We start from the raw sequence: 22,648 nt of genomic DNA, 5'->3' as shown, positions 1-22,648 counted from the left end.
CAAGTTCACTTGTCACCTGAGGAAAAATAGTTGAACAGGAGTGAGCGTTCAACTCAGAGTGAGATATTGATTTTAAATATAATTTTTATAACTATCTAAACCTAATGCATTTCTATGTATGAAATACAACATGCACACATAATTTTAAACAATTCAAATAATATTCGCACAAAAGATAATTTAGAGCACTCACACACCTGTGTGTCACATCAACATATATATACATATGGGAGCTAATCCCCTATTTAGCTCTCTTAATTTCAGTACCTTCCAATGAGGTCAACTTAGGCCGGACTTTCTCTTAATAATCCAAGTGCAGGAGTCAGCGAGATCAACTCAAAGCCGTACTCATCCAGACTTATTCACATATAAGGATCAAGTCCCAACGAGCCAAACTCTAGTTATGACTACCCATCCTACCCATACCCATATCCATATCCATATCCACACCACACGCACGCCAACACACACACATACAGAGCTTTAACTTACCTTAAGGCGACATCCACAATAATTTTATCAATAAAATATGCAACACAAAAGTGTGCCTAGCATTTAACTCTCTCTCTCTCTCTCTCTCTCTCTCTCTCTATATATATATATATATATATATACACACATATATAAGTGAATGTATGAGCATGCCTTGAATATATAATAATAATATTGAAATTACAAATAAAATTAATATCTACTCATAGATCACCCGAAGATCACTGAGGTGACTGGGTAGAGGAAGATAGTTGACTCATATCACCTAAACAATTATATTCATGAATCTATCAATATTAAAACAAAACAATAATATGAAGAGTCAAAGACATTCTAAATTTATGACAAAAATCTGGTAGAGTTTTCCCTGCATCTAAAACTTACTCAACCTGTAAAGTAACTCAAACAACACTTCTAAATCTAATGGCCTTTGGCCCACATCACAACAATATCATACTGCCCCTTCTAGGCCTGCCAAATCAGTCAAAACTCATATAACTACATAATTCAGCTATTAAGTTTAAATTTAATAATTTGCAAAAACTATCCAAACTAACCCCAAAAATTTTATAATCATGCCCCGCAGTCCTTAGCGATGCTATTATACTATTGCAAAAGGAATTACAATTTTCTGACTATCCACAAATATTTTATAAATTTTTATTCTAAACCTAGCATTAGGCAAAAATGGCATTTTGGAGTTCGGGTTTACTTACATCAATTTTGACACCTAAAACACATTCAGGGCGTCTAAAAATAGTGGGAAGCAGTATAATATTGACCCACATTTGATGTGGGTCCGGCAGTCTACCTGTCCAGCCTGAAAATGCAGTTCTGGTAGCCAGAGAAATTTCCTCGAAATGAGAACGCCTACAATACCAAGAGTTAGAATATAATTTTTATTTAATTAAATAGACTCATTTAAGACCCAAAAAATCACTGGCAAGCTCGTGAGACTCACTAGATTTTTAGTGTCAGAAAATTTTCAAATTGGTGTCGTTGCGAAGCTCTCGACAAGTGGAGCATGCTGATAGTCTCAGAATCTCAGTGGAGTTCACGGTTTGAGAGAAATCTAGTCTAAAAGTCGAAATAGGCTAAAACTTTTCGAATTTGATTCGCACAGACCACCCGATAAAAATTGATAAAATTGGTATCTATGGAAAGCTCTCGAAGAGTATAACATAAAGGAAATTGGACCCGGTCTGATTGGTGGCTGGATTGGCCAGAATCGGCCAAGGAAGATGAAACGGCACGAGAGGAAGGGAGGGATTTTGGGCTAGTTTTTCGGCTGGCTGGAAGGGTGGCGACGGCAAGGGATGTCAGCCGGAGGGGCTCCGGAGAGTGGAGGAGAAGTGGTGCGCACTGGGAGGGGAAAGAAGAAAGAAAAAGGGCCGGTCTGACTTGATCAGACCGATTTGATCCGATTCGATTTGGTCAGTTCGATTCAGGACACCAAAAACTTGATTTTTGCTCTGCCCTGGAACCCAAAACAAGGCTTGAAAATTCTGAAAAAATTACAAAAAAATTAGAAAATTTTATGAAGTCTAAATATATTTTTAAACTTGTCATGTGGTCTTTAAATAAATTTTTAAAATTTATTAAAATTAATTATCTTGAAAAATAAAAAAAATTGATTTTGAAAACCCATAAAATTCAAATTAAATACCATAATATTTAATACATTAAAATATAATAATTTACACATAAAATAGTTATTTAAAAATTCAAAATGTTACAATGCCAAAAGAATATGTCTAAGCCTATCGAATAGATCAATGTAGTCTCATATCTATAATTGTAGAACAATATGTAACTCTAGAAATTCCTCCAACCTTGATTCCTGTTTAGAGAAGACAGGGATACTCTCATCTTCACTTTAGAGTTGTCAGAATAAATCTCACTCTCCATGGAAAGAGAGGACTTCCAGTCACCGCCAGACTCTACTCACTGACACCCAATTTCTCTATTATGAGCATGCTGTAATTAGAACTTGTATAACCACTCTCCATGTTAGAAGTGTGGTTCTTACCTTTTTTCCAAATTACAATATGTCTTTGCAAGATCCAAATTTGCCAACAATATTAAAAGTCCAAGTGCAAATTACTAGAGCATAATAGACTACATCCTCCATGATGGCCACCTTGCACTATCAGATAATCTACAGGCTACAAGATTATGCTGTTGATCTCTCCCAGCTTAGTGTTACCAATGAAGCCTTACTTATACTGGCAGATACAGATAATACTCCCATTTGTTAAAAAATAAAGATGTTAAAATAAAAAACACAAAATTATTAAATTAACACAATTAAACTGATTAGATCAACCGAATCACACTGGATCATCGGTTTAATAAACGAATCAACCAATCACTTCCTTATCTAGTTCAATTATAAATCTAAACAGATTTATTTCTTTATACTTCATTATTATAAGTAAACTTTAGCATATAGTTTCCCATTACTTCTTCAATTTGAAAATTAATTAAGCCTTTTAGATTGTGATAAGACTTGCTGCAAGGTTATTCTCCTCTCTAATATTTTGTACAAATTTCCCTATATATATGGAGCTCTTATCTTTGTGGGTATAGGATTTTAGAAAACCTAAATTTATATTTCATCATTTTTTAGGCGTTTGGTAATAACGTTATATCTGTTAAAAAAATTACTATAAAGTCTTTACATTTTAATATTATTAACTAATTGATTTATTTATTTTGAAAAATAAATCAATAAGTTCATCAAATAATAACCCTTCTCTCTCTCTCCTCCCCCTCTCCTTGTTTCTCTCTCTTGTGTTTCTCAAAAAAATTCCTTAAATTTTGATTGTGTAAACTCACAAAATGTACAAATAAAAATTCAAAACAAAACATTTCAATGCAAATGAGAGAGAATCTATTTGTAAATTGCAAAATTTCAATTTTTCAATAATTTACATAATTTCAATCTGTTTGCAGAATTCCAGCAAATTATAGAATTTTGATTAAGAGATGCATAAAACAAAATCCATTAAATCATGCACAATAATGAATCCTGCACATTCTCCATATACAACATTGAACAATTCTCAGTTGATTGAAGAATTACAATAACAAATTATGTTTGTTGAAGAAGAGAGGGAAGCTTTTGTTCATCTTTTGTGAAAAAATCCGTGGTCATGAACTCAATGCCCTTGTCCTTGTTGTTGACAATGCAACCCTCGCCTTGCAATCAAGTAGTGACTTGTGATCCTTGTCAAGAAGAAACTTGATGACAACCTTAGAAGGGTAATTATGGAGCCATTCACCTTCTCTATGGTGATGCACTCAATATGGATAACCTACTAGCGACGATAAACCAGGATGACCTTAGAGCATTTTTGATAGCAATAACAAGTTGGATATTTGAGAAGAGAGCAAAACCCATAGGTTTTTCTCCTATGGCAGTTCATTTGCGAAGCCTCATAACCTGATAACCATCTCAACAAGTTGTGAAGTTCTCCCCTCTTCACATCTTCATGAAGCCCCATTATGAATATTGTTAAAACTTCACACATTCAGAATTCACACTTCAAATTATCCATTACATTTAAATTAACTGATAGAGGGAGGGAGTGATTGCTACTGTCAATGAGGACTACAGGCAAGAGGTGGAGGGACAATTGGTGGAGGTGGAGAAGCTGCCGACAACCGTTGCTAGTGAATAAGAAAAGTGTGGTGAAATTGAAGTCATGGATGGGTTCTAGAGAGGGATACGGAGAAAGAGGGTTTGGTTCATGAGTAAGGATGTGATCCGCCCACACTAGATTAATTTTTTCCCGACTTCAATATTATGCAAGATGAAGCATGAAGGTAAGAGAATGTCTTCTCGTCCTAAATTCTCATATTCCGCTGTATAGAATAATATATTATCATTTTTATTTAAAAAATTATTTTTATATATTTATTTAAATATTATTAAAATTTTAATAAAAATATTATGTTTAGAACTTTTATTGATAACTTATAATTTATTTTTTAATAAATAAATTTATATTATATAATAATAATAAATTAAAAAAAAAATCGCTGAGAAATTCACTCTACCTCATCTCTTGATGGAAAACTATCCGCTCCAATTTTGATCTCCTATGAGGCGAGTACAAAGAGAGTATCTCCATCCTTGACCGCTCCCTATTCATTGCTATTCATGGGAAAGAGGCTAAGTGAGGAGAAAACTAAAAAGGAATAAGGATTAAAGAGGGTAGAGAGCAAAGTGAGGGTATTTTATATTTCTCACCTATCACTAATGATAAAATGGATAAAAAAATAGATAGGGAGATTAATTTGTAGGCGAAAATAAAATTAAAGGATAAATTTTTTTTAAATAATTAATAATATCAAAATATAATAACTTTATAGAAATTTATCCCTGCAAAAAATTGATTTGGAGTTGGCAATGGCAGGTAATCGTTAATGATTGAGGCATAAAACAGTGTGAAGATTAAAGCTTATACCTATCTAAATGGAGTGGAGACAAAATGAATGAGCTTTGGAGCATTCGGTGCACCCGATATGGCCAACCTCATTAAATGATTTGTAGCTCCAGATCCATTCTAGATTTCCATGTCCCCTCTTAATTTTTCTCTAGCTTCCAAGGACATTATTAACTTTTCTTTCTTCCCTTCATCTCCCTCTACCTTGCATGGACTTTCTGCTTCACCCCATGTCTTTGCTAGGGTTTTCAGACAAGAATAAAGATATGGATTCTTGGATTTTCATGGGTTTTCTTTTTCTTTTGGGATGGTGGTGTTGGTGGTTCTTCTTGAAGGAGAATAAAAAAATAGAAAAGAAATGTCAAGGTATTATTCCAAAGGGAAACTTGGGTTGGCCTTTCCTTGGTGAAACTCTGGAGTTCATTTCCTGTGGTTACACCTCTCAGCCTGTTACTTTCATGGACAAACGAAAATCTCTGTAAGGTTTTCTCTCATCTTTTATAATTTATTCTGCTTTTGGGCCTTTCAAGATCATTATCTTATTCTTCTTCATCTTTTCCTTGCTAACTTTTTCCCTCTTTTTCATCTCTTTCTAACTAACAAGGACTGGTCAAGAAGTCATGTCTCTCTTTATTAATTTTTCTTTCTTTTTTTTTTTCAAGTGTTGAAATGATTTAAAGGTTTCTTAATCTTTCTTCTGGATTAATTACGCAGGGTTTCCATTCACAAATCATTTATTCCTGATAAATTTTCCATTGAAATGTTGCTGTGTTTTTTACATTGATTGCATGTAGTTCATTGACATTATAAAAAAAAAAAAAAAAAAAAAAAAAATATATATATATATATATATATATATATATATATATTACTAACTACCTATATTATTTCGATAATCATCATTAATTAACCTTTTATATGATCATCATGTTTTGTTATTTATTCTAACAAATCAATGGTGGTAATACTGATGATGGTCATTATATTAATATTAGGATAAATTAATTCTTTATTATTGCAATTAATCTGCTGACAAAAATAACAAAACAAAATAAGCAACACCATTTTTACTAATTAGTAAATCTATGTGCATGAGTGGGGCAAAATAAATTAAACTAAAAAAGCACATATAGCTCAGTAAACTACAGTAAATTAATATATAGATATTAACTAAGGTTCTAAGTTTTTCAAACTTAGTTGACTCGATTAGGGTCAATTAATTAAATTGCTTAATTAATTATTATGTATTTTCTTTTCATCATTTTTGGGGTCAATGAGGTATGAGAAACGATGCTTAACCTTCTCTATCTATCAAAGATATATATCCCCCTTTGTTGGTTGAGAAGTGAGAATAATATCTTAATACCTAGCTATGAGACTCAAGCTTAGAAATTAGTGGTCTAAGCATGGCACGTCAATATGTTTAGCCATTGCAACAATCGCCATGTTGGTAGAAATTGAATGAAATATCAGTAATTTTGAAACAAACCAATCAAAACATAAATAAGTTTATACATGAGCCAAGTCCATTAATTTATAATCATATTAAGAAACAGTATTATATAGTAAGAAGATGATTAAATAGTGACATATTGACTTTTTGATATTCCAAGGCACTTGTTAATTAGCAACCAGCCAACCTACCTTATTAAAGATCCACATTCTTCTCATAACTCATAATTCATCAATTTTCACAACTTTTTCATTTTTAATTTACTACTGCTGATCAGAAGCGGATGTGACAATATATGCATAGCAAATAATTGCGGGCAGGATCAAGCAGTGAAAGGAAAGAAAGTAAAGCCTGACCTGACCTGATCTGACCAGGCCTTAGGTTACTTGCTTGCAGCAGCAACTCCTATAGCTGTTGCTTGTGCAGTCATTAACCACAGCCCATGTCTCCATAGTTTTTATCAGCTTTCTATTGATATTACCTTTTCCTTTTTCTCTCCATCCTGGCTGCCCTCCTTCATCCAATCAATGAAAAGTTTGAAATATATCATAAAATAAAGTTTCTCCTTTTTACAGATATGGAGAGGTGTTTAAAACTCATATTCTTGGAACACCCATCATAGTGTCCACAGATCCAGAGGTGAACAAAGTGGTTTTACAAAACCATGGCAATGTGTTCATCCCTGCTTATCCTAAATCAATCAGGATTTTGCTTGGAGAGTTTTCTATACTTCAAATGAATGGAAATATGCAGAAGAAACTTCATGCACTTATTGGCGGCTTCTTGAGATCACCACATTTCAAATCCACAATTACCAAAGACATTGAAAGCTTTGTCAAACTCACATTGTCTACTTGGCAGGACATGGATCTTATACTCGTCCAAGAAGAAACCAAAAAGGTTTTTCTCCATCTCTATCCATTTAAATGATTTGTATTAACTCTAATCAAGTTTTTGCTTTCTGGGTTTTTCTCAGATTACCTTCCAAGTTTTGGTAAAAGTATTAATGAGCGTTGGTCCAGGCCAAGATCTAGACTTTTTAAAGAAAGAATTCGAAGAATTCATCAAAGGTTTAATCTGTTTACCAATCAAATTCCCAGGAACCAGACTATATAAATCTTTAAAGGTAATTCAACGGTCAAACAATGACTATTTCGTAGTGCAAGAACTTCTAAACCCTGAAATGTCTTCTAGCTTGTTTGTTGTTATGGTTTGCTTGTTTGGTAATGCAGGCCAAGGAGAAGCTACTGAAGATGGTGAAGAAGATCGTAGAGGAAAGGAAAATAGCCAAGGAAAGATCAGATGAAAAGGGTAATATTGAAGATACAGTGGACTTGCTTTTACGTGAGTATGGTGGAGCAAATGATATGCAATCTCTGCCGTTGGATTTCATTAGTGGCAACATATTAGAGATGATGATCCCAGGAGAAGAGACTGTACCCATGGCAATGACACTGGCTGTGAAATTCCTCAGTGACTGCCCCGTCGCTCTAAGGCAATTGACGGTAAGTTATCTATCCATCTCACGACAAAGCATTTTCCTTTTTTTAATCCAACGGCTAGGATTATTTGGAAAAATGACACTGTGGACGTCCGCTTCATGACGCATGGTGAAGTGTTTGACTTTTTCAATTAAGTCGTTTTCCTTGGGCGCACGTGAGTACGTGTCAAAACAGGGACCCCACGTACTTGTGTGGACGTTTCCTAGCCGTACGATTTAAGAATTGAACGGCTGTCGGCAGAGGACCACCTAGTAACTCCGTGTCTGCTAGAGTTGAGACCACTGTAGCTATCGTGTGTCATCACTATCAGTAGTACTATATTCGACAATTTAAATGTATACATATATTTTCCGGCAATAACTTAAAGTTATGTGACATTTATCCGTACTTATGTCTATTATTTTTTGCATTTTATTTTATGTAAAATTAAATAATTATAATTACAAGTTTAGCACTGAGATATTATCACCATCATTTTTACTTACCTCATCATTAATTTATTATTTCTTTCAAATATGGAAATTATATATTTAATAATAAATTTATTATATATATTAAGAAATATATAGTTTAATGTCTATGTATTCAATAAAAAATTATTAAGAAATCAAATTTTTATTTTAAATTAGAGTACAATTATTAGTTTTAGATTTTAAAAATAAGACAGTGGAAGGTGATCTCAGAAGAAGTATGCGAAGGAGACAAACGAGGACTGGCAAGTTGAATCAGTGACTTGGAATATACATGTAAAAGGTGTAGTTATGGTGATGGAAAACCCTGTGCACTTACAGTATCTATGATATGTATGGAAGAGAAGGTTCAGGGCCTATGCTGGACATTAAAATCGAAATAAGGAAAAGGTAGGTGAAAAAAAATAATTCTCAAGCTTTCTTCATATATGCTACCTTTCTGCTACATCTGTGTACTTGTGTACAGCAAGGTTCCCTTACCATGTTTATGCAAGAAATGCCTGATAATGGAGTTAGGGTTGCAATTCATTTCTTGTCATAGTGTACCTCACTTGTAACTTATTTACCTACCTTGCTTTAACTTGTTTGCCTACCTTTTTAGTAAGTTAGATTTTTCAGCTTTTATCACATTACAGTCCATTTGTCTTTTCTTTTTTAAAAAAAATAAGTAGGAAAACAAAATTTACTGTCAGATTGAAGCTGACATTAAATAAATTTTGCATGTAATTTTTTTATAAAATTTTTGTGCTAATATGTGTAGAAGGAGAACATGGAATTGAAGAGGCACAAGACTGAATCTTGTGAGGATTATAATTGGACAGACTACATGTCCTTGCGATTTACTCAAAATGTAAGTCTTCAAATGTGATAAGTGAATTCATAAGATGGAAATCTCAGTATTTCGATTTAATTTTTCATAAAATAGATTACTTATAAATATACTGTTAAAAAATACTATCTTATTGTTGTTATTTGTTACAAACTAGGTGATCAATGAAACTCTTAGAATGGCAAATATCATTAATGGGGTTTGGAGGAAAGCTCTCAAAGATGTAGAAATTAAAGGTAAATTTCAATTTATTTATTTATTTGGGCTGTTCATGGCTGGACTCATTAGAACCAAATTTAACATGGTATGGAAAGAAAAAAATCCTGTAATATCACTTGCTCAAGCAGAAAAAAAAAATGCGTTCTTACAACTAGATATTAATGTTTATTACTTTCTACTAAATATGTGTTGAGGAAAAGTAGGAAAAAAAATCCATAGATCATAATTTTATGTGTTATAATTAAGAAGATTAAATGGGGGATTTTGCAGGCAATTTGATTCCACAAGGATGGTGTGTCTTGGCATCGTTTACTTCTGTTCATATGGACAAAGAAAATTATGATAACCCCTGTCACTTTGATCCTTGGAGATGGGAGGTAAACTTTTATTTTAAAACTTAGCCTGAGGCGTCTTAAACCTTAAGTTTAATCAGTCGTCTCATTAACTTGTACCTCTGTCACTCTCAACTGACTTGTTTATATGGCCATATGTTGCAGTTTTAACTAAGATAATGACATTACTAGAACTCTTATCTTTGACTAAATCTTGATTTAACAGATTAAATGATAATTTAATTATACTCCCTAATTTAATCCACTAAAGGTTGAACTATCACTCAGTTTCACGCCCCTCCATTGCAGAAAACAGTAGCTGCTGTTAACAACTGCTTTACGCCTTTTGGTGGAGGACAGAGGCTGTGCCCTGGACTAGAACTATCCAGGCTTGAAATATCAATCTTCCTTCACCATCTTGTCACTACGTACCGGTAAATATATATTTTCTTCTTCTTTGTTTTTCCCATTTGAATTACCATTTGACTAGCTCTTATTTATGAACTTGGGAACAAAGTTTTGGGGGTTATATGGCTGTCAATGATGCAGATGGACAGCTGAAAAAGACGACATTGTCTACTTTCCAACAGTAAGGATGAGGAGGAAGCTACCCACAAGAGTTACAAGCTACAGAAACTCAACCACCACCATTGATGATGATGAAGATTAACCGCCCATGGGATAGGGCATGGTTAGACAGAAGATGATGAGGTGGGAGGCCACTGCATATGCAGGTGTTAGTTCTGGTGTCACAATCCGTCTGATAAATAGCGTTGCTCGAGAATTGATTGCAAGTGGGGATGATTTGAATATAACTCTCATATCTAAGTCTCAATCCACAAAATATGTTGTCTGATTTGATGGTAACAGTTGTGCTGGTTTTCAGCAGCAAGGAGGGTCAGTATGCTTTGGTCTTATATGGAGATGGAGAAGGAAGACGAGGAGGAAACGTGCTCTTGCTTTCTTATTTATTAACCCTTTCAATTATACGTTGGACTTTTGTGCTGGAGCCTTGTAACTTTTCTATTATAGCTCTAGGCCTAATTACAATTTTTTTTTTTAACTTTATACATAAAGAATTTGATTTTTTTAGTTAAATTTTTTAAAAAATGTAAATATATATATATATATATATAAATCAATTTGGAATTGTTAAATTTTATTTAATTAATTATAAAATTTTAAATATTTAATAGAAATTTCATTCCCTAGAGGCATTGCCGTTTTTACCTGTTGCCTATGAAAAAAGTTATACATTTGCCGACAGCGACAAGCATGGGTGTGATGCGAAATTTTTATTAAAAGGTATCTATAAAAATGGAAAAGTAATCTAATTATGGGAAAATATTGATAAAAATATTCTAATTATGGGAAATTTTGAAAAATAAAAAAATATAAATCTTTTTACAAAATCTGACGGCAAGCGCTCAAGTGCTGTGACAGATAATTAAAAGGACAGAATTTTATTATGTTGAATGGAAGATCAAAACAAGGCAAGGCATCCGCGAGGGCTAGTCTACTTGTTTAAGGAGTGCGCAGCTTTGATGGCCAATCACCCAAGCAGGTTTGAAAACATTCCGGTAAAAAATAACTCCTTGAATATGTTAATTAACTAAAAATATTAAAAATTAATTTAAAGTTAAATTCAAAATATTTTAATAATTTAAACTAAAAATAAAAATAAAAAGAAATGAAACAAGGCAATTCTCATTTTGAGTTTTTAAATATTACTCGAAAATTCCTTTTATTTTTTCAATCTTTAAAGGAAAATTCGTTAATTGTTGAATCAAAATTGTGGACTTAGATACTGCGGTTAAACAACGAAAACCAAATAAGACACAATCTGATGAGTACAAAAGCTCATACGCAAGTGGGCTCACTGTATAAATTCATTTGGTTCAATGGGACGTTAATACTGCTGAAGCGGCTATTTTCTATCGGGTGGAACTTGCTCTTGGCGCTGGTATAATAGTGGAAAGCAATAGTTTATCTTCAGTCCGAGCTCCTTTAGGTCAGCCATTTCAGGCCCCCTATGTCAAAGACAGTTTGGCTCTTGTAGGCTCTTTTAATTCTGTTAGTTTCAGTCATGTTACTAGAAATGCTAATCAGCTTGCACATGCATTAGCAAAACTGGCTCTCTTTTCTTTCGAGGAATGAATTTGGATGCAGGACTTGCCGGCCTCTATTTCTGCTGTTGCACTTCTTGAGATACAGTCTTTTGCTAGTTGAATGAAGTTCTTTATTTCTTAAAGAAAGAAATAGCATCAAATAAATTAACAACAAATTTAGTTTAAATATTAAATTTGAAATAATACTTCCGTAGCCTAAACTATAAAATATAGTTCTACAAATAAGAGAAGAACAATTATTTATTCTTTAAGTGTTTCATTTCGTGAGCCAAATGACGCACAAAGGCCAAGACATGGGGTTAGAAATATAAGGCATTTCATGTTGGGCTATAGCACTCAGATCAAGATGACATCCAATAAAATTATTTAAATGATTTAATTGTTTTTCCTTAGATGCGCTATCTGCATAGCACGAATGATAAAAGTCATAACAGAAATTCTCACTTTCCCCAGAAAATACAGCAAGCAACATATCTAGTCTTCAGGAAAAGAGTGAAGGCGAGGTGAATGGGGAAGGGAACTAGTTAAAACCCACCCACTGCACCTGCATCAATGAATAATGTCTTTTCCTAATCCTGCACTCCCGACAGTTCAAAACTTTTGTGAACAACGAAACACAATCAAATTCCTTCAAGACCAAATGCTATCGAGATCACTACCGGTTAACCCAATCAACAGTCAAGAAAGAACAACATACGAGAAACGTACAAAAGCAAGGTTTAGCATTCAACTAAAAATGGGAAAAGAGAGATCTAGTAAAAAAAAATAACTACGCCATTGATTTTTTCTTCTCTTCCTTGAGCTGCTGCAGCTCTGCCAGTCTTTGGGCCCACGCTCTCTCCCTTGCCACTGCAGCCATCTTACGCTCTACTCTCTTGATAATTTTCTTCCTTTTAGCCTCCTGTAACTGAGCTTTCCGCTTTTTTGCCTCCGACTGGTGGCATTCAAAACCAATATATCAGCTTCCCATTCATAATGTCTCAAAATCAGACAAAATGGGATTACATAAACTTCGAAAGGACAACCTTCTTATTCTAAGTACATGGGCTACTTATTTCTTACAAGTAACTGTAAAAGTCACAGTACCCAGTAAGACATGGCCAGTAGTTACGACAATGCATGTTAATTACACAAAGAAGAATAAACTTAAGAGAGTAAAATCATAGGTTAAATTAAAACAAAGAAATGCAGAATCTTCTCATTCTAAAAACTGAGCTCATTATTACAGCCACATGCTCTTTTTTTTTTTTAGGTAAATTGAAATATTGAATCAACTACACAATGCAGGTAACTCTCCCTCCCCCTCCCCCTTCCCCCCCCCACCAAAAATAATCCCAATCTCACTTAGCGGCATTCAAACTTCAGACCTCCTAATGGAAATTCCAAGTCTCTAACTGACATCTTATGACACTAAATATTAGTTCCTAGTATGGTAAACACATTGGTTAAATAATTTTTCTTGGACTTGTTCATGCGTTCTTAAATGATTGGTAAATAGAAAAACATACTTATAATAATGGGTTATGGGTGTCCCCACAGGACTTTCCGTGTTGTGAGGGTTAGGGAGAGTCATCTATTGTACATGGCATCTCTCTGCTTTTTAGCAGAAAGACTGTAACATTGACTCAAACTTGTGACATTTAAGTCACAAAGGAGCAACCTAACTTTAGCTAAGGCTTGAACTTAATTTATATAAAGCTAAACAATAATGATACCCACTTTCAATTTTATGTTCAACACAAAAAATGCATCACGAAGATCAATTCAAATCACATCTTTATAGTTCAAAAACTTCCCCCAAAAAGGAAAATTAAAATTTTCAATATACAGGCCAAAAAAAGGGGAATAAGAAATCTGTTTTCTTCACTGTGTGGTGTGTCAGCCTTAAAAGAACGATAGATCAGAATTGTGAAAACAATGATGAAGATAAGGACTTAATCAGCAACTCATTTGTTTGGGTCTCCAACAAGATAATTTGAATAACATGTTGTCATCTGTCATGCGAACTGAAGATTAACACAAGTTTCTACATCTCTTTCAGTTTTGGAACATATAATGGTCACTTAGACAGATATTTAAAAGATCCTTGACAAAGCTTTAATACTGTCATTCTACTTCTTCAATAGAGAATTAACATTAATCAATAAGTTTAACTTAAAAAATATTGAACATGATTACCACTTGCAAATTAGAAAGAGAGTGGTCGTAGGACAATATATGACAAAATGTTAGCATTCAAAGTCCTCCATTTGCACTATATATTACAACCATCATTTTGCATGAAACTTCATAAAGGAAAGCAAATTGTGAGAAGTAGTATAAAGCCCAAGTTAGCAGATGTATCCTTTGCATCAGAAATTACCATCTCAACCACTAGACTTGACGCCATTGAAAATATTGACACTCAGACCACTGGACACAAACTATTAGGACCCTCAAAGAGAATTGACACTAAAATTTTATAATCCAAAGAGAATACTCATGACATTGGTCATGTTGAGCCATGACCAACTCTATTAACATACAGATGCCTGGATTTGATATTATACTGGTAAATGAAATCAAAACAGGCTCCAGCCATAGACATTTCCTCAAACACAATGGTTAGTTTAAATTAAAATCTCATATAGCCTGGGATAAAGGTTTAATTGAGTTGAGTTAAACAAAAATCTAGCTTCTTTATCCAATTATACATTGGTTCACATTTCACAAACTCATTAATTATGTGTATATGAAAATTCCAATTTAAATATCTACAAAACTCATCAAAGACTAGCAAATTAAGTGTGTAAGATTCAAGATTTGCGCACCTTTATAAAGGCCCTGTGTTGCTTTATGCGCTTCTTCTCATTCCTTCTCTTGACACTTCCTTCATTAGGATTACTGGGTTGAATAGGTTGGCCTGGTACATGCTTAACCCAAGCATACGGCCCTGCATATCTTAATTACGTTAGGCAGTTCTATCTAATTCCAAAAATTACACCCAGAAATTCCAACAAACAAAAATATAAACCTCTAAATCGCTTCAAAACCCTAATCTTACTAAAAGTCCCAAATCAAATTGCAATTCCATTAACAGATTAAAATAAAAACAGTACCAGGAGGTCTCAAGCTGGCCCTTTTTCGACGAGGCTTATCCTGAGGCCTTCGCTTTGGAAAGCGAGAGTCAGTTAATCCATCGAAATGGTTCGACTCAGAGAAGACGCTGAAATGACTCGAAATCTGGAACCATGGAGACTGACGGAGGGCGAAACAGAAGTCGAGTTTTGGAGATGGAGAAGGTGGAAAAAGAGATGTTGTAGGGGAAGTGGAGTTACGGGATAATAGGGTTCTTGAGAGCGAACGACTTACGCTTCTTAGAGCTCCAAATCCCATTTTTTAGGCCGCCTGCGAACTGCGATCCCGGAAAGTGCTGCAGATGCGGAAGAAAAAGCGGTTGTTGGGTCAGGCAGAACCGGATTTGGCTCCTGCAGTTGTACCCAGTTTTTGATAAATTATTATTAGAGTTTTAATTACAGAGCCAGGCAGCGTGATTAGGCGGAGGATTAAGATAGGCTGAACCGGATACGTTGAACCCGATTCATTTAGGTTCAGAGCTTAACGTGCAATTTTTTTCCCCCTCTTGGTGGTTGGGGTAGAAGCCTAAGAGAATCACATTTCATCTTATCAATTCATTTATGGGTCAATTTCTAAATTGTATAATTCAAAACCCAAACAAATAAAAAGCAAGAAATAGTTACCAGTAGAGGTGATGACAGTGCTTAATGAATAGAAGAAAGGAGGAAAATATCGATTTGAAGAGGAAGAGCGCCAGATGAGGGTGCCGATGAATAAAGCGTAGCTAGAACTTCGACGGCCAACGAAGGGTTCCAAAGCACACCACGAAATTCTCTCTGCCCCTTTCACTTGTTCTCTATTGCTTTCAGTTTTAATTAGTGAGTGAGGTATCAGAAGCAACTGTGGTTGAGGACAGAGACTGAAGCTTCAATGTCCGACCGTCGCAGTCGTCGGAACTTCTTCGAGCTGAAGCATGGGACTGGGAAAGCAGGGAAGTGAGAATTAGAATTTAGGATGGGAAATTGGGGAACCCAAAAAATTGGTATTTTAGTTTGCATAAAACGACGTAGTCCTGAAAAACCCGGTTCAATTCGTGCTAATACTGTATCGCCTTCTCACTTCTGTGTTCTCAGACTGGTCTTGCGAGTTTCGTGTCCTTGCTTTACTTTATTGCCAGTTGCGTTGGAAAAGTTTTGCATTTTCCATGAATGTCCCGTTGAAAAATCAACTACTTTCCATTCCAAAATCAATTCAATTCTACCTTATTCAATCCATTTTCCACCTAAATTCTCTTCGAGAACTTCCAACAACAACCGTTCATCCTCGTGCTCGTAGAAGGAACAGTGAAGATGGCAAGAAAATTAGAAATGCGGAGAACGATATGGAAGGGAATTTGTATCTGTACAAAAGCAAAGGCCAACATCTCCTCACTAACCCACGAGTTCTGGATACAATTGTTCGTATATCTCAAATAAAGTCCACTGACACTGTCCTGGAGATCGGACCGGGCACGGGTAATCTTACTATCAGGCTTCTCGAGGTCGCCAAGAAGGTTGTTGCTGTTGAAATTGACAAGCGAATGGTGGAGATTCTTTGTAAACGGGTTTCCGAGCATGGCCTTCATGAAAAGCTTGATGTAAGTTTAAATTGTCTGTAACTGTTCGTTGAAATGACTGATAGAAGCTTTTTTTTCTTCTTTTTTTTTTCAGTATATTAACTTATCGGGGCGTGGGTTGTTGTAGATTTTGTGCGGGGATGCATTAAAGGCCAAGTTTCCGCAGTTTGATCTCGTTGTGGCAAACATTCCGTGTGGAATATCATCCCCTCTTGTGACTAAACTGGTGTATGGAGCTAAACCTTTTCGAAGTCTCACACTTCTGCTTCAGAAAGAGTTTGCTCGGCGATTATTAGCTAATCCTAGAGACTCAGAGTACAACAGATTGGCTGTAAATGTGAAGTTGGCTGCGAAAGTTGAGTTTGTGATGGATGTAAGAAAGCGGGATTTTCTTCCATGTCCAAAGGTTGATTCTTCCGTGGTAATAATCCGCCCCAAAGCTGAAATCCCTAGCGTGAACCTTGATGAATGGTGGGCTTTCACAAGGACCTGCTTTAGCAATAAAAATAAGACCTTGGCAGCAATTTTTAAGCAGAAGAAAAAGGTCATGGAGCTAATTAGATTATCTAAGATGAGGGGCTTCCATGGTGAATATGGGATCACAAGCAGATACTATGATTTTGCTGCTGCTGATGAAGAAGAAGAAGAAGAAGAAGAAGAAGAAGAAACGAGCCATGAACAAAGCTGCCATCCGTGTTTTGGCTCTGAAAAGGATTTGAGTTCGTACAAGGAGAGGATTAATAAAGTTCTAAAAGCTAATGGCTTTGAAGGTAAGAGACCCTCAAAACTGCCTAATGAGGAGTTACTGAATTTGCTTTCTTTGCTTAATCAGGCTGGAATATATTTTCATGGCCGAACAAGGCCAGGAATGCTGAAAATGAAGGGAAATTGACCGTATAAGGGTGAGGAAGAAATAAAAATTACTAAAATTGGGTGTGAAGTGAAAAATTTATCTGATCAGGGTAAGAAAAGTCAAGAGTCTAAAAATGTTAGTGTTAATAGTGTTTTAATGTCCAAAACGCTATTAACAATAGCGTTTAAAAAAAACGTAAAAAACGGAAGCTATTCAATTTTTTTTAAAAAAAAAAGCTGGACGGCTATTTATAGTAGCGTTCAGCTTTTGTTTAAATTTTTTTAATATTTTAAATAAAATATAAATATTATTTTAATAAATAATATTATAATAATTAATATTATATATTATAATATTTTTATTATAAAAAATTATTTTTTATTTTAAATTAAAATTTAATTAAATAAAAAATTAAAATATAAAATATTATTTATTAAAATAATATTTTTAATTTATTTAAAATATAAAATAAAATAATTAAAAATTTAAAAAAAAATTAGACGCTATTTATAATAGCGTCTAATTTTTCTTAAATTTTTTAATTATTTATTTTTTTAATTTTAATTTTTATTTTATTAAATTTTAATTTAATTTTAAATTAAAAATATTATTTATAATAAAAATATTATAATATATATTATTAAATATTATAATTTTATTTATTAAAATAATATTTATATTTTATTTAAAATATAAAATAAAATAATTAAAAATTTAAAGAAAAATTGGACGCTACTAAGTAGCGTCCAATTTTTCTTAAATTTTTTAATTATTTATTTTTTTAATTTTATTAAATTTTAATTTAATTTTAAATTAAAAATATTATTTATAATAAAAATTTAAAATATATAATATTAAATATTATAATTTTATTTATTAAAATAATATTTTTAATTTATTTAAAATATAAAATAAAATAATTAAAAATTTAAAGAAAAATTGGACGCTACTTATAGTAGCATCCAATTTTTCTTAAATTTTTTAATTATTTATTTTTTTAATTTTAATTTTTTTAAATTTTAATTTAATTTTAAATTAAAAATATTATTTATAATAAAAATTTAAAATATATAATATTAAATATTATAATTTTATTTATTAAAATAATATTTTTAATTTATTTAAAATATAAAATAAAATAATTAAAAATTTAAAGAAAAATTGGACGCTACTTATAGTGGCGTCCAATTTTTCTTAAATTTTTTAATTATTTATTTATTTTTTTTAATTTTAATTTTTATTTTATTAAATTTTTATTTAATTTTAAATTAAAAATATTATTTTATAATAAAAATATTATAATATATATTATTAAATATTATAATTTTATTTATTAAAATAATATTTATATTTTATTTAAAATATAAAATAAAATAATTAAAAATTAAAAAAAAGGTTGGACGCTACTATAAGTAGCGTCCAACCATTAAATTTTTTTTAATTAATTTTTTATTATTTAAAGAAAAGTTGGACGCTATTTTGTATGAAATAATATGTTGATAGATGTCTGGAGGGTATTGGTGACTCTAACCCTGCAGTGAAGGATCCCAATACCAATGGTAATGAAAATCTGCCATGTCATTCAATAAGAGAATGGCATCCTCATGGTCTCTTTAAAGAACATGATCACCAGTAGTCCAAGCTCCATAATCTACCCAATTCCTTGTTGCTTCATTCAAACCATTATAGAAATTGAGAGTGAGTTCATAATTTGAAAGATTATGATTGGCAAATTGCTCTACCAATTCATTAAATATTCTCCAAGCATCGTGAAAAGGTTCATTGTGTTGTTGAATAAAGCTTGTGAAAACTTGTTGGTGAAACATCTTAATGGTCCTCACAAGAAAAACAAGTAAAAATAAAATTAGATAAGAAATAAACTATAAAAGAAATAAGAATGTCTAGAGTAATCAAATCACTAATCATTCAATATCAAGCACCGGTCCCCAGCAATGGCGCCAAAAATTTGTTTGCTGGTTTTTCAACCACCGCAAGTGCATGGATCGCTAACAAGTAATAAAGTGATAAGTAGACTATCGTTCCCACGAGGACCGTGTTGAGTACCGAATTATAGTGATTTTAATTATCCAGACGATCGAATTATAGTGAAATAATAATTATATCTTAGCTAAAAAAAAAACGGTTATCTAAACTAAAATAGTAATGGATGAGAACATTTTAGAGCTAGGGATTCACACTTCAATCAATTATAAAATCAATCTAATTCATTCAATAATTGGGAGATTATTACTTTGATGGAAATTAATCCTAAGTTATCTTAAGTCCTCTCTCAAGGCACTCAAGGTGTATTTTAATTAACCTAAACTCTACTTTCGTGGTGATCAAATTAATTAAAACCCTTTAAGATCTTTGATTAATTTTGGAACTCCACAAAGGTTATCAACCTATTATAGGTCAGATTTCCTATGTTTAAAATCCCGATTTTCTAATATTAACCTTCACTTTTCAGTCCTTCAATTAATATCTGTAATCAATACTAAGTGGGTACCAACACGTAACATGCATTAAGATCACAAGAGATCGAATCAAAGAATAAAATACCCAGTGTATTAAATAAAATCAAACCAGATCCATAATTAAATTGAGAGTGCTACACCCTAACCCTAGAATAAAGAACCTACTCACCCATGGTGGGTTTTACAATCAAGTTTATAAAAAGATAAAGAGAAGACATGAGAAGAAAATAGAGTGAAAGAACTCAGAAAGAGAATTGCAGCCTTGGACTTTTGGAACTTCAGCAGAAAATCTCTTCTAGCAATCTTGCAGATTTTGTTTCTCCCTTACCTCTCTTGAGGTTGATATGTCTCCTTGAATGTAAATCGGCTCTTGAATGTTAATTCTCTCCCCTAATGGTAAATTCTGCTCTCAACCTTAATTACTAACTTGTTCTATTTATATCTGGGGTAAAAACCCTAATTTCAGAGTCCTAGAAGCATTAGGAGTCCATCCAGGTCGAATTGGAGCGAAAAAAAATCATATCAGAATTGTTGTCAGGGGACTTTACATGGCCCGTGTAATGTTACACGCCCCTGCCCCGTGTAACTTTCTGTTACTCTTGTTTTTTCAAGTTTTCTTTGTCCAAAAGGTTGCACGGGGTCCAGGAAGTTACACGGGACAAGTTACACAGCCCGTGTAATATTTTTGGCATTGTATTATTCACGTTTTGACCTCTAAAATCTCTTCTAAACTCGTCTTTGATTCTAGAATAACATAAAAACACCTGATAAAATATAAAAATCAATGAATTGAGTTGAATTAACATGTTTTCTAAAATAAGAATGAAAACATATAAAAATATAAATAAAATGATACTAAATGCTAACAAAATGCAATGCATGTTAACCTTAAATGTCTATATAATTTGATGCAATCAAGAGTCTTGCAAACCATTTTTGGTTATCAATATAGAGAATCGGGACTTTCAGGTGGAAGGAGACCTTCCACGCACTTGCAATTAAGCGAAATCACATTCAAAATAATCATATGAGTTCAATTTATTTCTGCATAGGTCATGGTGAAATTTGTAGCTTTCAATAGCTTATTCTGATAAGTGGCTGAATTTGTAAGCGATAATGGCATTGTTTTTTGAAACAGTATTGCTTTTGCTGGTAGGTTTAGTTGTTTGTGCTAAATCATTACGCAAGGACAAATTATTAAGAATCAGAAGAAACCCTCATTTCTTGCTCGTTGATTAGCTTGTTTTTGCCTAATAATGGGGCTCCTCAGCATCATCCGAAAAATCAAGCGAAAAGAGAAGGAAATGCGTATATTGATGGTGTATGTATCCATTCAACTCTTTGTGCTTTTTACCTCCACCCACATACCCATATTCTTAGATACAAGTTGTGTGGGTTGTATGTTATGCAGGGGCCTTGATAATTCTGGAAAGACAACAATTGTTTTGAAGATAAACGGGGAAGATACTAGTGTTATCAGTCCTACACTTGGTTTTAATATCAAAACCACCACTTACCAAAAGTAAGATTTTGTTTTCACATATATTTTGGTTCTTGTGATCACAAATAGGTTGTGTTTAGTGCACCTTGAATTAGTATTTTTTACATTTGCTATTTGTCATGAACTGATTGGAGCCATTTTGGTTGTTGAGTACTTTTTTCATGTATACGATATCTACAAATGAACTGAAAATTTCTGCTTTATCTGGCTTTCAGTTGTATATCACTCTGTTGAGTGCAAACTTTTGAATCTACCATTCCAAATTACAAATATTTGGAGACATTGTATTTGCATTCATAGAGAACTCCAACAGCCACGAAATTTACCTTATCTTTGTTGAGGAATGCAATTGGATATTTTGACAACACCATCATTTTATAGTTATCCATCAAATTGTCAAAGCTATCAATTATGCTTTTTGTTTTTCTGTAATTGGCATGGCACTACAGTATTTCTTCTTTGTTGTAGAGTCAACCTAGTATTAGACGAGGTTTCTTAAATTAGAATTTGAATTCCTGTGACTTTTTATTGCAGTGCAAGAGCTTCAAACTTGTTATTTGGCAGGTATACCTTAAATATATGGGATGTTGGGGGCCAAAGAACTATAAGATCTTATTGGAGGAACTACTTTGAGCAAACTGACGGCTTAGTTTGGGTAGTTGACAGTTTGGATCTTCGAGGTTTGGATGATTGCAAAATGGAACTTGATAATCTTTTGAAGGAAGAGGTATTTTCCAGTTTAATGTTCGTTTTGGTAATTGTTTAACAATATTGCTTTTATCTTTTCTTAGTATCATTGAAAAGTGTGACTAGATGCACATCATTGTTTCTTTGCCCTTTCTTTTGTTTATTTGGGTCTGAACAGAAAACTCAGAATTCAAGAAGGGAAAACTTGAAACAAAGTATTAAAAGATGAGAAATGAATTCCAATTACCTGAAGATGAGAAGAGGAAGTGGTTGCAGAGGGGAATTGGAAGATAAAAGGATGGTGAGTTTGGTAATGCATTAAATGAGAGACGAAATCGTCCGTGGATTTTATAAGAAAGCTTCTTTCTTTCTTTTCCGTCTGTGCGGATAAATTTGTTTCCTTTTTAAGTAAATTTTTTACTTCACCTTTTCTCTATCTTCTGGATTTTATATAAAATGTACGTATTTATTTTAATTTTATACGGTTTTAAGTGTGTTGTTAACGCGTAGACATAGTATTTATTTATGATTTTTTTATAAGTATTTATTTTTTATTATCTATAATTTAGATAAAAAAAATA

General features: G+C 33.0%; 4 protein-coding genes across 5 annotated transcripts; 3 read left to right on the top strand and 1 right to left on the bottom strand.

Moving 5' to 3' along the window:
* The first annotated feature begins 4,990 nt into the window (after positions 1 to 4,990).
* Positions 4,991 to 10,840, top strand: LOC110668522 (3-epi-6-deoxocathasterone 23-monooxygenase CYP90C1). The gene is made up of 9 exons (XM_021829798.2): positions 4,991 to 5,421; positions 6,972 to 7,296; positions 7,373 to 7,522; positions 7,629 to 7,901; positions 9,129 to 9,218; positions 9,355 to 9,433; positions 9,687 to 9,793; positions 10,058 to 10,182; positions 10,298 to 10,840. The coding sequence occupies exons 1-9, from the start codon at positions 5,153 to 5,155 to the stop codon at positions 10,416 to 10,418; spliced, it is 1,539 nt and encodes a 512-aa protein (XP_021685490.2). The 5' UTR covers positions 4,991 to 5,152; the 3' UTR covers positions 10,419 to 10,840.
* A 1,373-nt stretch (positions 10,841 to 12,213) lies between these two features.
* Positions 12,214 to 15,765, bottom strand: LOC110668519 (uncharacterized). The gene is made up of 4 exons (XM_021829795.2): positions 15,618 to 15,765; positions 14,976 to 15,344; positions 14,688 to 14,809; positions 12,214 to 12,811 (listed from the first exon to the last, which is right to left on the bottom strand). The coding sequence occupies exons 2-4, from the start codon at positions 15,250 to 15,252 to the stop codon at positions 12,647 to 12,649; spliced, it is 564 nt and encodes a 187-aa protein (XP_021685487.2). The 5' UTR covers positions 15,253 to 15,344; positions 15,618 to 15,765; the 3' UTR covers positions 12,214 to 12,646.
* Positions 15,766 to 16,138: 373 nt separating this feature from the next.
* Positions 16,139 to 21,178, top strand: LOC110668515 (ribosomal RNA small subunit methyltransferase, mitochondrial-like). 2 transcript variants are annotated; one of them, XM_058137381.1, is made up of 3 exons: positions 16,139 to 16,570; positions 16,677 to 17,319; positions 21,036 to 21,178. In XM_058137381.1, the coding sequence occupies exons 1-3, from the start codon at positions 16,139 to 16,141 to the stop codon at positions 21,116 to 21,118; spliced, it is 1,158 nt and encodes a 385-aa protein (XP_057993364.1). In that variant the 3' UTR covers positions 21,119 to 21,178. The 2 variants fall into 2 exon arrangements, with proteins under 2 accessions (XP_057993364.1, XP_021685476.2); XM_021829784.2 differs by lacking the exon at positions 21,036 to 21,178 and having other exon boundaries at positions 16,677 to 17,489.
* LOC110668521 (ADP-ribosylation factor-like protein 2) lies at positions 21,052 to 22,576 on the top strand. The gene is made up of 4 exons (XM_058137382.1): positions 21,052 to 21,200; positions 21,291 to 21,401; positions 21,945 to 22,107; positions 22,246 to 22,576. The coding sequence occupies exons 1-4, from the start codon at positions 21,136 to 21,138 to the stop codon at positions 22,294 to 22,296; spliced, it is 390 nt and encodes a 129-aa protein (XP_057993365.1). The 5' UTR covers positions 21,052 to 21,135; the 3' UTR covers positions 22,297 to 22,576.
* Positions 22,577 to 22,648: the final 72 nt, after the last annotated feature.

This window comes from Hevea brasiliensis, chromosome 16 (assembly GCF_030052815.1).
Source record: "Hevea brasiliensis isolate MT/VB/25A 57/8 chromosome 16, ASM3005281v1, whole genome shotgun sequence".
Taxonomy (NCBI): Eukaryota; Viridiplantae; Streptophyta; class Magnoliopsida; order Malpighiales; family Euphorbiaceae; genus Hevea; species Hevea brasiliensis.
The sequence above is the reverse complement of the archived record's forward strand: the minus strand, read 5'-3'. Positions and strand labels throughout refer to the sequence as shown.

Coding starts and splice junctions, on each gene's coding strand:
- LOC110668521 (XM_058137382.1), top strand. CDS start 21,136: ATGGGGCTCCTCAGCATCATCCGAAAAATCAAGCGAAAAGAGAAGGAA. Junction 21,201..21,290: donor GAAATGCGTATATTGATGGT/GTATGTATCCAT, acceptor TATGTTATGCAG/GGGCCTTGATAATTCTGGAA. Junction 21,402..21,944: donor AAAACCACCACTTACCAAAA/GTAAGATTTTGT, acceptor GTTATTTGGCAG/GTATACCTTAAATATATGGG.
- LOC110668515 (XM_021829784.2), top strand. CDS start 16,139: ATGAATGTCCCGTTGAAAAATCAACTACTTTCCATTCCAAAATCAATT. Junction 16,571..16,676: donor GCCTTCATGAAAAGCTTGAT/GTAAGTTTAAAT, acceptor GGGTTGTTGTAG/ATTTTGTGCGGGGATGCATT.
- LOC110668519 (XM_021829795.2), bottom strand. CDS start 15,252: ATGGGATTTGGAGCTCTAAGAAGCGTAAGTCGTTCGCTCTCAAGAACC. Junction 14,810..14,975: donor GGCCAGCTTGAGACCTCCTG/GTACTGTTTTTA, acceptor TAAGATATGCAG/GGCCGTATGCTTGGGTTAAG. Junction 12,812..14,687: donor AACACAGGGCCTTTATAAAG/GTGCGCAAATCT, acceptor GAATGCCACCAG/TCGGAGGCAAAAAAGCGGAA.
- LOC110668522 (XM_021829798.2), top strand. CDS start 5,153: ATGGACTTTCTGCTTCACCCCATGTCTTTGCTAGGGTTTTCAGACAAG. Junction 5,422..6,971: donor ATGGACAAACGAAAATCTCT/GTAAGGTTTTCT, acceptor TCCTTTTTACAG/ATATGGAGAGGTGTTTAAAA. Junction 7,902..9,128: donor TCGCTCTAAGGCAATTGACG/GTAAGTTATCTA, acceptor TAATATGTGTAG/AAGGAGAACATGGAATTGAA.